At 37.5% G+C, this 13,339-nt stretch overlaps 1 protein-coding gene across 3 annotated transcripts in view; it reads left to right on the top strand.

The window, feature by feature from the left end:
• Positions 1 to 13,339, top strand: part of BLTP3B (bridge-like lipid transfer protein family member 3B) — a 47,786-nt gene that overhangs the window by 25,782 nt on the left and 8,665 nt on the right. For all 3 annotated transcript variants that reach the window (XR_014616168.1, XM_084206222.1, XM_084206223.1), the window contains 8 exons: positions 1,538 to 1,720; positions 1,822 to 1,940; positions 3,690 to 3,831; positions 4,588 to 4,781; positions 6,718 to 8,207; positions 8,690 to 8,865; positions 10,180 to 10,316; positions 11,600 to 11,750. Coding sequence is in view for 2 of the 3 variants with exons in the window: in XM_084206222.1 (XP_084062348.1) it covers positions 1,538 to 1,720; positions 1,822 to 1,940; positions 3,690 to 3,831; positions 4,588 to 4,781; positions 6,718 to 8,207; positions 8,690 to 8,865; positions 10,180 to 10,316; positions 11,600 to 11,750 (2,592 nt within the window). In the remaining variant the exon portion in view is untranslated. The remainder of the gene's footprint in view (positions 1 to 1,537; positions 1,721 to 1,821; positions 1,941 to 3,689; positions 3,832 to 4,587; positions 4,782 to 6,717; positions 8,208 to 8,689; positions 8,866 to 10,179; positions 10,317 to 11,599; positions 11,751 to 13,339) is intronic.

Genomic DNA, 13,339 nt, shown 5'->3' with positions numbered 1-13,339 from the left:
TAGAGAGCATGTGACAACAAAACAGGGTCTGATCATCTTCCTAATCAGATGGTCTGGAGCAGAAATCCACAACGTCATCATTCATGTTAGTTTGCCTCTACTCCAACCTGTAAACACTCAGTTGACTGGTGATCCATGCCAAGGCTGAGCTCCATCTGTTCCCACTGGTCTTGCCCTGCCTGCCCTCTTGTGCTCCCCAAAAGCCTGTGTTCATCCCCTGCAGCATTTCAGTTGTGTGTGCCGTCTCGCCACGTGTCTGTGATCCTAATGAGATCACAGCCGTGCAACTGCATGCAGGGGTGTGGTTCCCCTGCTCCCACATGCTGCTGCATGTGTTAGCGTTCACGTACTTCAGAGAGGCAGTTGCCCAAACTGGCTTCCCAGAAGGGGCGTTAGAGCTTTCCCTGTGGTGTTGCCCTTCAGAATCTGTTTGTGTGTGCTTGGAGTAACCATGCTGCTAACCCTGTTTTGGAGAATCCCAGTGTCATGGGCTTCAGGCTAATGCATCTTTTGTTCCCTCTTTGTTTTTTATCCTGTTCCTTTATCTTCCTCCTTAGCTATAAAAATGATAATAACCAACAAAGATAACTGTGAAGAAGGTGTGGGGGGGAATGTAATCTCTTGTGATACGTGCCAGCCTCAAAGTTTATTTAATGCTACAATATTTGCATTTAGACTTAAAATATTTTTTTTTTTCAAAGTAATTTTCCTATTTTAAGAGCAAACATATTTGCTTATCCCCAGTGTAAGTATCCAAAAACTCATTAAGCCCCGAATAAAGTAAATTTCACATGGTAGTATTTAAAGAGTGATGTACCAACTGATAGAAGTTATTTGTTATTGCATCCTTATTATTGAACAGGTTAGTAGAATGTCTTTACGGGGACTACTTGAAGATATCATGACTTCTTTCAGAGGTTTGAGTGCTTGACCAACAGAAACATGTTGGAATTAAAAGCAGGAACAAAAGAATTTCCAGTGAGATTGATTTTTAAGGCTATGTGTGCTGCAGCACTTCTTGAACTTACCTTGTTGTTTGTGTGCCATAAAGGTGCTAGAGAACCAAGACAAAAAGAATACATTTCTGGAAAGGGACCAGGAACTTCTTAGGACACAGTTCTGGCAGGAAAGATAAGCTTGGAAAAAGTGAGCATGAGAACATCGTTCTGTTACTTGCTCTCACTTTTTTTTTCAACTGAACATTTTTTTGCATGTTCTCACATATGACATTAATGTGCCATAAGATTTCTCCAAACTGAAAATACTCAATGATGTTTTGAGTGTTAGTGGTGTTATAAGGCAGCTGGTAATGCTATATTCTGAGTGATTTTGTGAAGTGCTGAGACTTGGAATATGGAATGTATATGGAATATATAACCTCTGTTTTAATGTCTGGTATGACTGCTGTTGTTCTATAATTATAGCATGCAATGAGCTTATAGTTTGAAGAATACTTGTGAAATAGTGGAAACTTGTTATCCTGCTAAAAGCAAAATTTCAAATGAGCTAATATTTTTCCCATTTCTCTTATTTGCAGGAGACAGCTGTGATCACTGGATGCATTATAGTGATGCCACTAAAACCAGAAGTGGATGGGCCAAAGAATTATTAAATGAATTCAAAAGCAATGTTGAATTGCTTAAGCAGGCTGTGAAAGATCAGGTCATAGATTCTCCTCCCAAATCACCACCTGCTGTATCTCCTCAGAACTTACAAACAGGTATTTTCTTTACATCACTAATTCTCTACTTCCATGAAATATTAAAACTACGAAAAAAAGACTGTTCTTTTCAATGATTCCATCACTATTCTTTCTTACAGGCAAGGAACAGATATCAAAAGGAACATCTAGGGCTTCCTCTGTATCTTCCCAACAACCAAAGGGCAAACTGATGTCTAGCCCTATTGTGGTTAGACTTGCAGATTTCAATATATATCAGGTACATTTCTCTAAGTTAGTAAAACTGGGGCAACTCCACCCTTACTGTTATGTAACTGTGGTTTTAAGGGACAATATGAAGCCCATTGAAATTAATTAGACTTTCCATTCATTATTGGGGTAGACCTTTATGAGCCTGCTTCTGCTTTGTTAAAATTGTTTGATCTAAGTCCTATTGTTCTCCAAATTCTGAATTGGAATTCAGATTTAATCTTTTCATTGTACTATCTTATCTGCCTAATATTTTAATATGTGGTTTTGTATATTATGTTTTTCTTATTGTTATATTTTTCAAAGTACATTAAAACTGTTAAGAGATTTTATTAAGTTTCTAAAATCTTTTTCCAGCCACTCCCTTTCTAGTGATATTCTGAGCAAACACTTTTACCATTTCCATCCCCATCCCCTTTGTTAGAATGAGTAGTTTTAGTTGCTGGTTGTGTTCCAGATTGACTGTTCTGAGGCAAGTGAAATAGAGAAGGAGTGTGTCTCCATTAGGCAGAATTGTAGTGATATATGAGGATCTACTCTTAAATTTCAGGTCCTAACAAAAATGTTTAGTGTGTGTCCTTTATCACTGTGGTTTCTGCTTGCTCTTTTTCAAATTTCCAACACTTTTCTGCCATATCACAGCTGCTCTTGTGGGAGATTGCAGATTGCTGTTGGGAGCCTTCATCTGGATCTGAAGTGGTTTTATACTATTGTTTTGTGCTGTTCATGTTTCCATTTGCCTTCTGCTCTTGTCTCCTCCTCTCTACACAAACACATTTTCAGTTTTTAAATTGTCATTATTTCTATGCAATTTCCCAAAAGCTATTTTTCTAAATAGATCATTTTACTTGAATTTCTGTATCTGTTAATGCAGATATGTTTTCCTCTTGAAAACAGCTACTTAAAGTGAAGCAGGCTTATAAAGGTCATGTATTCGTTGTTTCCAGAGAAATTCTAGTAGACATCATCATATATTCAATATTAATACATTGGGTAATTTCAAACAAGCAGTAACTGTTGAATGGAAAAGCTTTGTTTTGGCAACATATTTTTTAAACTAGGACGCATTCAATGAAATTTAAGGTCAAATGTATATCAAATGTTGGTTTCTTACTTGTTTCATAATTTATATTGTAAGGAAACAGAAATGGAGATTACTGTTCCATAGCATCTTGATTCTCCTGTGAAGCAGATCTTCAGGCATATCCAAGCATACACATCTCTGCCAGGTGCATGTGCTTCACACACAGTTTGAGAGTCAGCCTGTGTACTGGAATTTGTTCTTATGACAATACAAGAACTACCTAATGTGTGTAATAAACTTATCTAGCTTATCTATCCCCTATCTAGGCCAGACTCTATGGAAATACACTCCATCCAAGCATAAATGCTTAAACAGGAGCTGTAGTACTTGCAATAAAAAATCAGGTCATTCTAGGCTTCTGCTGGACACCTTTGAAAGTGACCTGCTGCCTCTTGTCTTGTATGAAGGAAGGGGATCTGGTACCTTTAAAACAGTTTTCTTGTGAAACTCTTCTACTCAGAAATAGCTCTTCTGAGTCATTTCTGCTTCAAGGCAGTTAAGTGTTTGTCACTATTTGTCAGCACTTTGTGTTGTACTTTGTGTTGTGTTGTTTGGGGGCCTACATCCACGAGCAGTGGAATGTTACCTTACTAGGGACAGTACCATGCAACTACAAATGCTTAATCATTCATAAAAATGGAATGTGTTAATGAAATAATCTTTTATCATTTACAGGTTTCAACAGCAGACCAGTGTCGTTCTTCCCCGAAAGCTCTGATCTCTTGCAATAAAAAGTCACTGTATCTTCCACCAGAAATGCCAGCTATTCATATTGAATTCACTGAATATTACTACCCAGATGGAAAAGACTTTCCTAGTAAGACTTTTCTTTTGTTTTGTTTTTTCTGTTTTTTTGTTTTTGTTGTTGTACTGACACAAATTTTGTGTTACTTTCACCTTTGTGAAGCTTAAAGCTTGGAAATAGGTAATGGCTTCCTAAAATGGATAGACCACAAGACTGCTCCATTTCCACAGTGCTTGCTCCTGCAGACTTCTAATAATACTGTTTTTTATAAACATGGTTGTTCAGTCTGAAAACACTTGCAGCATTTTTACTGGCACATGAATTATTCATTCGCCAACATCCACATTTTGTTTCTCTGCAATTTCACTGTCTGACTACATAAAAGAACTCAAACTATTGCAACAATACCTAAAATGCAATGAAGAGCTGCTGGAGTTATTTGTAGGAATGTGTTCTATGGCTGGTCTTGTTCTATATACAGAAGTGTTAGTGGATTTCTTGGTGATGGAACTTGAGGACAGCAAATTTCCATGGTCTTCCCTTTCCTCTGTAATGAGAATATTCTCCCCATTTCTTCAGACTTAATTCTGTTCTTGGTTGTTATACACTCAAAAATTCAGTTACTTTCTTGGAGTGAGAGAAAGAAGCATCACTTCAGGTACGCCCTAACAATTAATTCTTCCTTGAGACTAAAGGACTGGGTTTCTGTTCTTTCTCTGATGAAAAGTACTGGTGAAAATGTAAGTTTGCAATCGATTAAAAACCAAAGAAAACCCAACCCATAAACATTTTCCTTATTCTCATGGTTTCATTTTTTTTCTCTTTTAGTTCCATGTCCAAATTTGTATGGCCAGCTGAACGCTTTACAGTTCACTCTGGATCAGAGAAGTATTCTTTGGCTAAACCAGTTTGTGTTGGATTTGAAACAGAGTCTTATTCAGTTCATGGCCATGTACAAGTTAAATGACAATTCAAAATCAGATGAACACGTTGATGTGAGAGTGGATGGACTAATGTTAAAGGTATGCTGACATTGAGCAGGGGTCTTGTGGTTCCTTGGAAGATTATTTTTTCTCCTATTCTCTTACAAATACCTAAATGAATGAAAAAATGCTTCTCTAAAAAACTCTGCAGAATATGATTGTTTGAAGACAGACATCTTGTTTCCTGTACTCCTTCATCTGTGTCCTGGTATTTTGGTTTGGGTACTTTGGTTTTGTATTGAAGATCTGAGTGGGAATACTGAATTATTTGCCTGTGGTCAGCGAGCTTGACATAGCAGAGCTAAAAAGAAATTGAGCACTAAAGTAAAAAAACAAGTAAAAAATTAATATTTGTACTCTATATTAATGCAAGGGTTCTTCCTTGTTCCTCTGGTTGTATTATATCAAAGCTCTTTTGTCTTGTTGGTGAATGCTCTAGAGTAAAGTTAGCAGTTCATCTGAGGGTTTATTTCCTTCTCCAAAACCCATTCTCACCATTTTCTGTTTCATGCTGGCTGTTGGTGTAGTTCAGGTACATGAGTTCTCTGTATGCTTATTGCATAGGAGTGATGCTTGTTAATGCAGCTGAACGTCAAATTTTTGCTTCCCTTGTCTTCTCCTTCTTTGTAAAGAAAGAATTATTGAGCAGATAAATTTCCTACCCAAACCCTGTTTGCATTGGGTGTTTCATTGGATGGTTTCCAAGATTCAGAGATGAACAAAATTAGTCTCTTCAGCGGTGCCCACAGAGAGGGCTCTAAAAAGTCAGCATATGGAGAGATGGTTATCTTTCTAACCTCTTGCTACATTTTTAATGGAACTTCACAAGGACATGGTTTGTACTGAATAGAAACAGTTATTAAGAGCAAACAACTGGAAATCTGCAAATATAGATTAATCTGATATTGAATTATTATATGGGAATAGCCTACTAAACTACAAGAGGATAAAAGTATTCTTACATCCCTCAAATCTTGATTTGTATTAATTATGTCACCCTGTATTAACAACATTATTTTTATTCAAGCAAATGATGAATTGATGTTTGCATATAATATGGTTAATTATTTGATTTTTTTTTCTGAGTCCTTGTATTTAAATGAAGAAGCTTCATTACCCCCATCTTTGTGTCTTTAGGGATGATTTTTTACTCCTACTTTCTAGATTCAGAATGGAGATATTGTGATAGAAAGCAGTGTCACTGGTATTACCCAAACTAGAGTGGCCAAGGTTCATATTAACAATTTAAGATTCAGGATTTGGCATAAGTTTACTTTAAAATGTGGACTAAAAATATGGAAGTTAATTACAGTGTGCTAAACTATTTGTTGTTTTTTAAAAGTTGAGACATATTATTATTTTCCTGATGAAACAAATGTATAATGATTATCAGATAATTGTCAGAAATACCTGATCTATATGCTGCAATGTTAAGAATATTAGCTGCATTGGCACATCTAACTGTTTGCTTGCATCTTAACAAAGAAATAAAATAGTGTAGTACACGGTATGGTGAAAAACCCTATCTGACACGCCAGATTGAACTCCAAATTATAATTCTCTGTTTTTCAAAGCTGTAAATTTTGGAAACACTTTAAGAAATGTTCTACCAAGCTGCTTGAGTTGAGGAAATCAGCCACTTCAGCCTAATATAGCTGAACTAAATTTAAGACCTTCAGATAAGAAAAGCCTGAGACCCTTATGTTTTTGTGCAAATATTGATGAAAAGCCTGGGACCCTTCTGGTTTTGTACAAATATTGATGCCACAGCATCCTTCTTAAAAATGAGGGAGAATATAAATCATAGTCTGTGAGCCCAACTTATCCCTGTTCTGTTTCACTGTACTTGAATTCTCATAAAACTATAATTATATTCCTTTGTATCAGCTGTCATGGCTATTATTTTGTTTTTTTAATTGTATACCTTCTTAATCTGCATATTTTTAATTAGAAAATATGTATTTCTCCCTTGCAGATCATCATACCATTTGAAAACAAACCTGAAATTCATAAAGATCAACCTCGTGCACTTTCCATTCAAAGTTCAGAGATGATTGCTACGAATACCAGATGCTCACCAAACTGCAGACACTCTGATCTAGAAGCTTTGTTTCAGAACTTCAAGGACTCCAAATTTTTCAGTAGAAATTTCACCACTTTTCCTAAGTCCCCCAAAAATTTTAATCTTTTACATCCAATCTTCCAGAGACATGCTCATGAACAAGATACCAAAATGCATGATGTTTATAAAGGTTATATCATTCCAGAATTGAATAAATATGCATTAAAGACATCTGCAGCTACTGATGTTTGGGCCATGCATTTTTCCCAGTTTTGGATAGATTATGAAGGAACGAAAAGTGGGAAAGGCCGGCCAGTAAGCTTTGTGGACTCTTTCCCGCTTTCACTTTGGATTTGTCAGCCAATAAGATTTGCAAAGTCACAAAAAGAGCTTGTATCCCGTAATCAGACAGCCTTGAACATTCCAAAAAGTGAATCTAGTGATCTCTCTAATAGATTGCAACGTAAGAAACTTCTAAAGGAGTATTACAGCAGTGAGATGGAGCCCTCGACCAATGGCATTCAAATGTCTGAGAGTACAGGAGTGCTTTCTGAAAGCTCTTCCTCTGATGCAGATGTACATGTTCTTGTTCATGTTCAAAAACATGTAAGCGTGCAGATCAATCACTACCAGTATCTTTTTTTGCTGCTTCTCCATGATTCTCTTGTATTGCTCCTGGAAAACTTAAGGAAGGACGTAGAGGCAGTGACAGGAAAACCTGCAAAGCAAACAGATGTCTGCATTGGGATTCTTCTGAAAACTGCAGAAGTAGCCTTACTGCTCCATCCAGTGACCCAGGGAAACCCTTGTAAATCTCCTGTTGAGGAAGAAGGAAGTACCATGGCATCAGAACTCTCCCCTGTGGGAAATGGGGAAACTCTTACTTCAGAGAGTAAATTAGTTGGTAGTAAGATAGTGGAAGCCAGTATTAATTTTGGTTATGTAAATGACTGCAAGCCTCTGAATGCTGAAGTTAATAAAGGAATTTTAATAGATCCTCTTTTGTTTAAATCAGACAGTAATATGGATTTTCAGAAAGCAATGTCATTTTCCGATGATGCATCAGATAAAGGCTTGGGAGATACAAGTGAAGGAGGAAGCAGTGGACTTTTTAGTAGAAGTGATTCAGAAGAGGTCTGTGGACCTCTAAGTGAGAAAAGTAGTTTGAATCCTAGGGATTCGGTGTCCATTCTAAATAAGAGAGAAGATTCTACTGAATTTTTCATTGATAAAGAGGATGACAGAAACATATTCTCAAATAAGTTAAATGAACAGGAAGGGACAACGGAGGGCTGTCCTAACCAAGTCGCTGACTTGGAAACAGAAACTGCCTTAGAATCTGAAGAGCTTGAAATCAACAAAGTGGCTTCAGTTAAAATGTTTGCATCTCAGTCTTCTTCAAGGTATAGAAAATTAATACTAAAACAGTTTTCCTACTCTTTGAAAATATTTAGTGATCTTGTTGGCCACAAACTTCCAGTACTTTCAGTAGTCAGGAAGGGAACATCTTAATAGTTGGTCTCGATGGTTATTCCAACTCAGGCTGTTCTGTGATTCTGTGTTCTAGTAGATGAAAATTTTTAAAGCATGTGAAAAGTTATGCAGTATCCAGCATTCAGTGAAAGTTAAAATGAAGTGTTAGTTAATTGATTTAAACTATTTACTTTTAGTTCAAGTGTTAGGAAATATGTAGTGAGAGAAGTATTGACATAAATACCTACATGAATGTATGTTATTTCTACATTTACCTTGTCTTGTCAAAGGAGTATTGAATAATCAGACTTTTTTATTTATATCCTGCTTGGTTTTAGAGGAATTTTTAATGTAACTTCTATGTATTATTTAATACAAATAACAATTTCCTCATATCTTTATATTTTAAAAGTGCTAAGCCTAAGGAACGCTGCTCATCCAACCTCCCCGCATTCTCTGTTTCTTACAAAAATATGAAGAGAAGTCCATCACAAGTGTCTCTGGATACCATCTCTATTGATAGTATGATGCTAGAGGATCATTTGGTAGAGAGTGATGGAAGTGATAGTCAAAGCTTTCTGGAGAAAGGTAAGCAGGTTTCACAAAATATTTATAAGCAATACATGAAAATGTTGTTTGTTGCTAAAGTCATGCTCAAAAGGATTCTAGTCCAGCAAATTCTGGATACTTCACAAGACTATTTGTTACCTTCACCAGTAATGTCAAGTGTATTCACCATACATAATTGCAGGGGAAAGCAATAACATGTGCTACTTAAGCAGCACCATTTAATTTTGACACTGCTTAATTTTCCTCTCTTATGGAAAGTAAGACCATTCAACTGCTGTGTTGCAAATCTGATTTAGGCAGAATTTGTTCCTTGCTTTGCTTGAAAGCAACTGCTTTGGCTGTAATACTTACAGGTTGTAGCCTGAATCAGTGTTACACTTGAAGTGGTAAAGAAGCTTTCATTTTAGAAGTGGATGAAAAAGAAATGAGTTTTCACTAATGCTCACTGTGCTAATTACCAGTCAGATAGGTTTGGTAGTCTCCTTGCAGCTCTTCCCTCAAGGAGTATTTCTCAAATATTGACTGTCTAATAGCACGTATTTGTCCAATTTTTGCTCATCTGTGTATATACTGATGGAATAATTTTCCCATGTTAGGAAATAGAGTAAGAAGACCTTATTGCTACCTCTTTTCTGATAATTCTAATTTGCATAAGACTGGTTTTTTTCTGTAGGATTTCTCTTCAGTCTAGAGCAATAATGAGAAGACTGCTTCACTTGCAAGCCTGTTATATATTTGAATTGTAGGAGTATTCCTGCATGTGCTTATGTGGGAGTATGCCATGAAATGTATTTTCTATTTTAAATAACCTTTATATGTCTTTTTAGCTTGTTAAACAATATTTAACTGCAGGTTAAGTATCTATGCTTTCCAGTTGTCAAGGAAACGCTATCATGATTATGATTGCTCTAATGGAAATATATGTAGCTTACTTTTCTAAACATACAAGCATCTGCTCTAAAGGCACTGTGCAGTATTTTAGATACACAACTTGGATTTTTTTTTTTTTTTGGCTGCATCACATTTATATTATTTGATTTGGAAGACTAAAAAATGCCCTCAGTTTTTTTAACAATGCATGTAGAGTGCTGTGTTGGTTTTGTCACTGTATTCTGCTTTACTTTTGATAAGCATCTAGAACTTTGAACTCTCTATAAGAGAAATGGATTTGGCAGTTCAATCATAAATATTTGTTTAATAAGCCACTCAACTCATATTAAAAAATAAGTTAATGTGTGCAGTCACTAAGAGACACTGACTTTATTCTTAATGTAGGAGTGATTAAAATTATGCTGTGCTAACTTTTCATTTTTTCTGATGTGTATTTGGAAGGTATTACAGCCACAAACTATCAAAGCCCATCAGAAAATGTCCATGAAGGAGGCACAGTGATAGAAAATTGTGATGGTTCATCTCCAGATGCCATAAGTGCTGCTTCAGAAAATGTCCATGAGACTAGTGAAGAAATGGTAATGTTATTGTATTCCATTAGAATATTTCATTCTGTAAATTAAGCCTCAAAGCAAAACTAAAATGTCTCCTTTTAGGGGTGATTTTTTGAGTCATTAGAAAAATGAACCAGAATAGCCTTAATGATGTTCACATCTTCTGATACCAAAGCTGACTTAAAACTGACTTCTGCTTCTTTTTTAAAAATATTGCAACCCAGTAAATAGAGAAAAAGGGCCGACTACTATGCAGATTGCCAAAGTTTAGTAGTCTATCCTAGCTTTTTAACCTGGTCTGATTCAGCACTGCAAGTACTTGGTTGTGCTTATGATACGCATAAAGTTGAGTACAGTTGTAGGTAATGTCAGATACCTGACATTTCAGGTATCACATAGATATGTGCTTCTCTGTCAGAGTAAGGAAACTCTATCTCACTTCCATGGCTTTTCTAGCCAGTCCTGAACTGGCATCAGTACAAGTGTCTGTCTTTGGACAGGCTGTTGAGCAATCCATTATGAAGCCAATGTGTACAAAAAGAAAAGAATAAGAGAATTGGAATAGTATCCCAATATTACCGGATGGAACGTGCCTGGGCTCGTCTGGCCCTTGCTGCTTGACCAGAGGCAGCAGCTGTGGTATTTCACCCCAGAGATCCCTCTGGCTGGCTGGATGTTGCAGCTTGGCACTTGGGACAAGTCCAGGCTGGTAAGAACTCAGGTTTACCTCTGGTGAGAGTCCTTAGGCTAGGTGAAGAGAAAAGGAGAGGATTCTACCCCAGGGTTTAATCCCGAGCTTTATTCCAGGGTCACAGATCTCTGAATCCTGGTACAGCCACAGTAGAATCCCGGCCACATGATCCCAAGGTCCTTTTAAGCCCAGGGGGAGGGGGCAGGCAGAGGATAGGTGAGCCACCAACCAGGTGGGAGGGGGCAAGTCTCAGGGGACAATGACACTCAGACAGGCCAATGGCCCAGGGCTAAGAAGCATCTTTTGAACTTCTGCCAATCACACGATGCCCTTGCTGGGATGTTAAGCTTGATGGACATCACTTAGGAAGAGGCAAGGGGAGGGGAAGGGAGAAGGTATTGCCCCCTGGGAAAGGACTGGGAAGTCTAAAACAGGAAATTGCAACACACTGCAACAGAAAATGAGAAAACTTTTTGCTTCTCTGTGAGCAAGGGTTTTCAATACAAAGGACTGTTTTCCTTTTGTGATAGGAAAGGCTTAGACTTACGTTATGAACAATAATCACTGTAAAATCATTTTATAATCTTATGTTGTTTTATCTGGGTTTTGTTTACAGATGTCTGTTGTGGTTTTTCAAGTATTTGGTATTAATGGTGAAATTGACATCAGAGGAGAAGACACAGAAATATGCTTACAGGTCAACCAAGTGATACCAAACCAACTAGGAAATATTGGTGTTCGACAATATATGTGCAACAGAACTGTTGGTAAGAACTAACAATTCAGTGTGTTGAAATTGGAGCTGGAAACATTCGTTCCAAGTAAATAAAAATGCAAACACAGTTTTATGTTAGACTAGTATCCCTTTTATGCTGGTTTAGAACTCTGATTTCTTTCTTCATTACCATACATTAAAAAGGAAGAATAAATAAATGGAACTGTCTATGATCATGTGGGTAAAAAGGTGCATTGCATTGAATTTTGGGCATTAGTTTGCTTTTTTGAAAATGAAGTAAGCTGCATTATGTGCTGGTTTTGGCTGGGGTAGAATTAATTGTCTTCATAGTGACTGGTATGGGGCTATGTTCTTGGATTTTGTTTTCTGTATTAAACTGTCTTTGTCTTAAGCCATGAGTTTTCTGGCTTTTACCCTTCCAGTGCTCTCCCCCATCCCATTGGTAGGGGTGTGAGCGAGAGGCTGTGTGGGGCCTGGCTGCTCGGGGGTGGAACCACGACACATTGCGTTGTGTTACTGTTTCGTGAAGATGGAACTGCTTATCACTCTTAATAGTACTTTGCTTTATGTACCTTCCTTTGAAGGAATGTTTCTTTTTTTCAAGATCAGTTTCTCTAGATTAAATGACACACAGTGTTTAAACAGGCTTATAATATGTGGTTTAAGAAAATTTTAAACATTTCTTTGTCAGGAAGTAGGAGCTTTAAAGACAGACAACTGTTTTTAGTTTGGGTTGGGTTGGGTTTTTTGTTTGTTTTGGTTTTTTGGGGGTTTTGTTGGTTGGGTGTTTTCGGCTTTTTTAAACTTAAAACAAAGAGTGTAGTTTCATGCCAAATATTTGAACAGCTAGATCAACCAGTGTCTTTCAAGTTGTTCTTGGGCATGAGTACACTATATACACATTTTGCCAGAAAAACCGAGTTGTCATGGATGAGGTGTTTTCCTTGGCATGATGTATTGGTGTGGCAGCTCATGTCACAGTCTGCTTTGCTCCCTTCTGCCAGCCTTCTACATGGATTGCTGGATGTAAGCTCTGTTGCACTATGGGGTTTTTGGGGCAGATCCCTGACACACCTGCTTCTGGTTCAGTTCCTTTCCAAGGAAATAGCTATAGCAGCTGTTGCCTGCCATTTTCTTATTCCAACCTTCTACCAGCATGGCTTTTGTTCAGCAGGTGCTTCAGCTTCAGAGGTAGTACAACCTCTGATCCCCTGCCTAAAGAACACATTTACTGGTAACTGAACCACTGCCAGCAGCCGCTGCCTGAGCAGCTATCGCATGATGTTGTAGTCAAGCATCTGAAGGCTAGGGGAAGGTCCAGCAGGGAGGACTCATGGCTGACCTTCAGTTCATACAGCAGGCATATTAACTTCTGGTTATCTGCCATATCCTCTGTAAAAGCTGGAGGGGGTAAATAATATGAACATGCCACCTTCCTGCTCTTGTTTGTATCTACAGCTGGAGCCTCTGATAATGATAATGCTTCTCAGCTGATAATGAGAGGCTTGTGCACTGTCTAATTATTTTGTGGGTAGAAAGGATATAACACGATTGGAATCTTCAAATACTTCCACTTTGTATCTCTCCCTTTCTGGCAGGTACCTGAATGGATGAGCCAAC

Source organism: Fringilla coelebs (assembly GCF_963513975.1).
Source record: "Fringilla coelebs genome assembly, chromosome: 5".
In the NCBI taxonomy this organism is placed as follows: domain Eukaryota; kingdom Metazoa; phylum Chordata; class Aves; order Passeriformes; family Fringillidae; genus Fringilla; species Fringilla coelebs.
The sequence above is the reverse complement of the archived record's forward strand: the minus strand, read 5'-3'. Positions and strand labels throughout refer to the sequence as shown.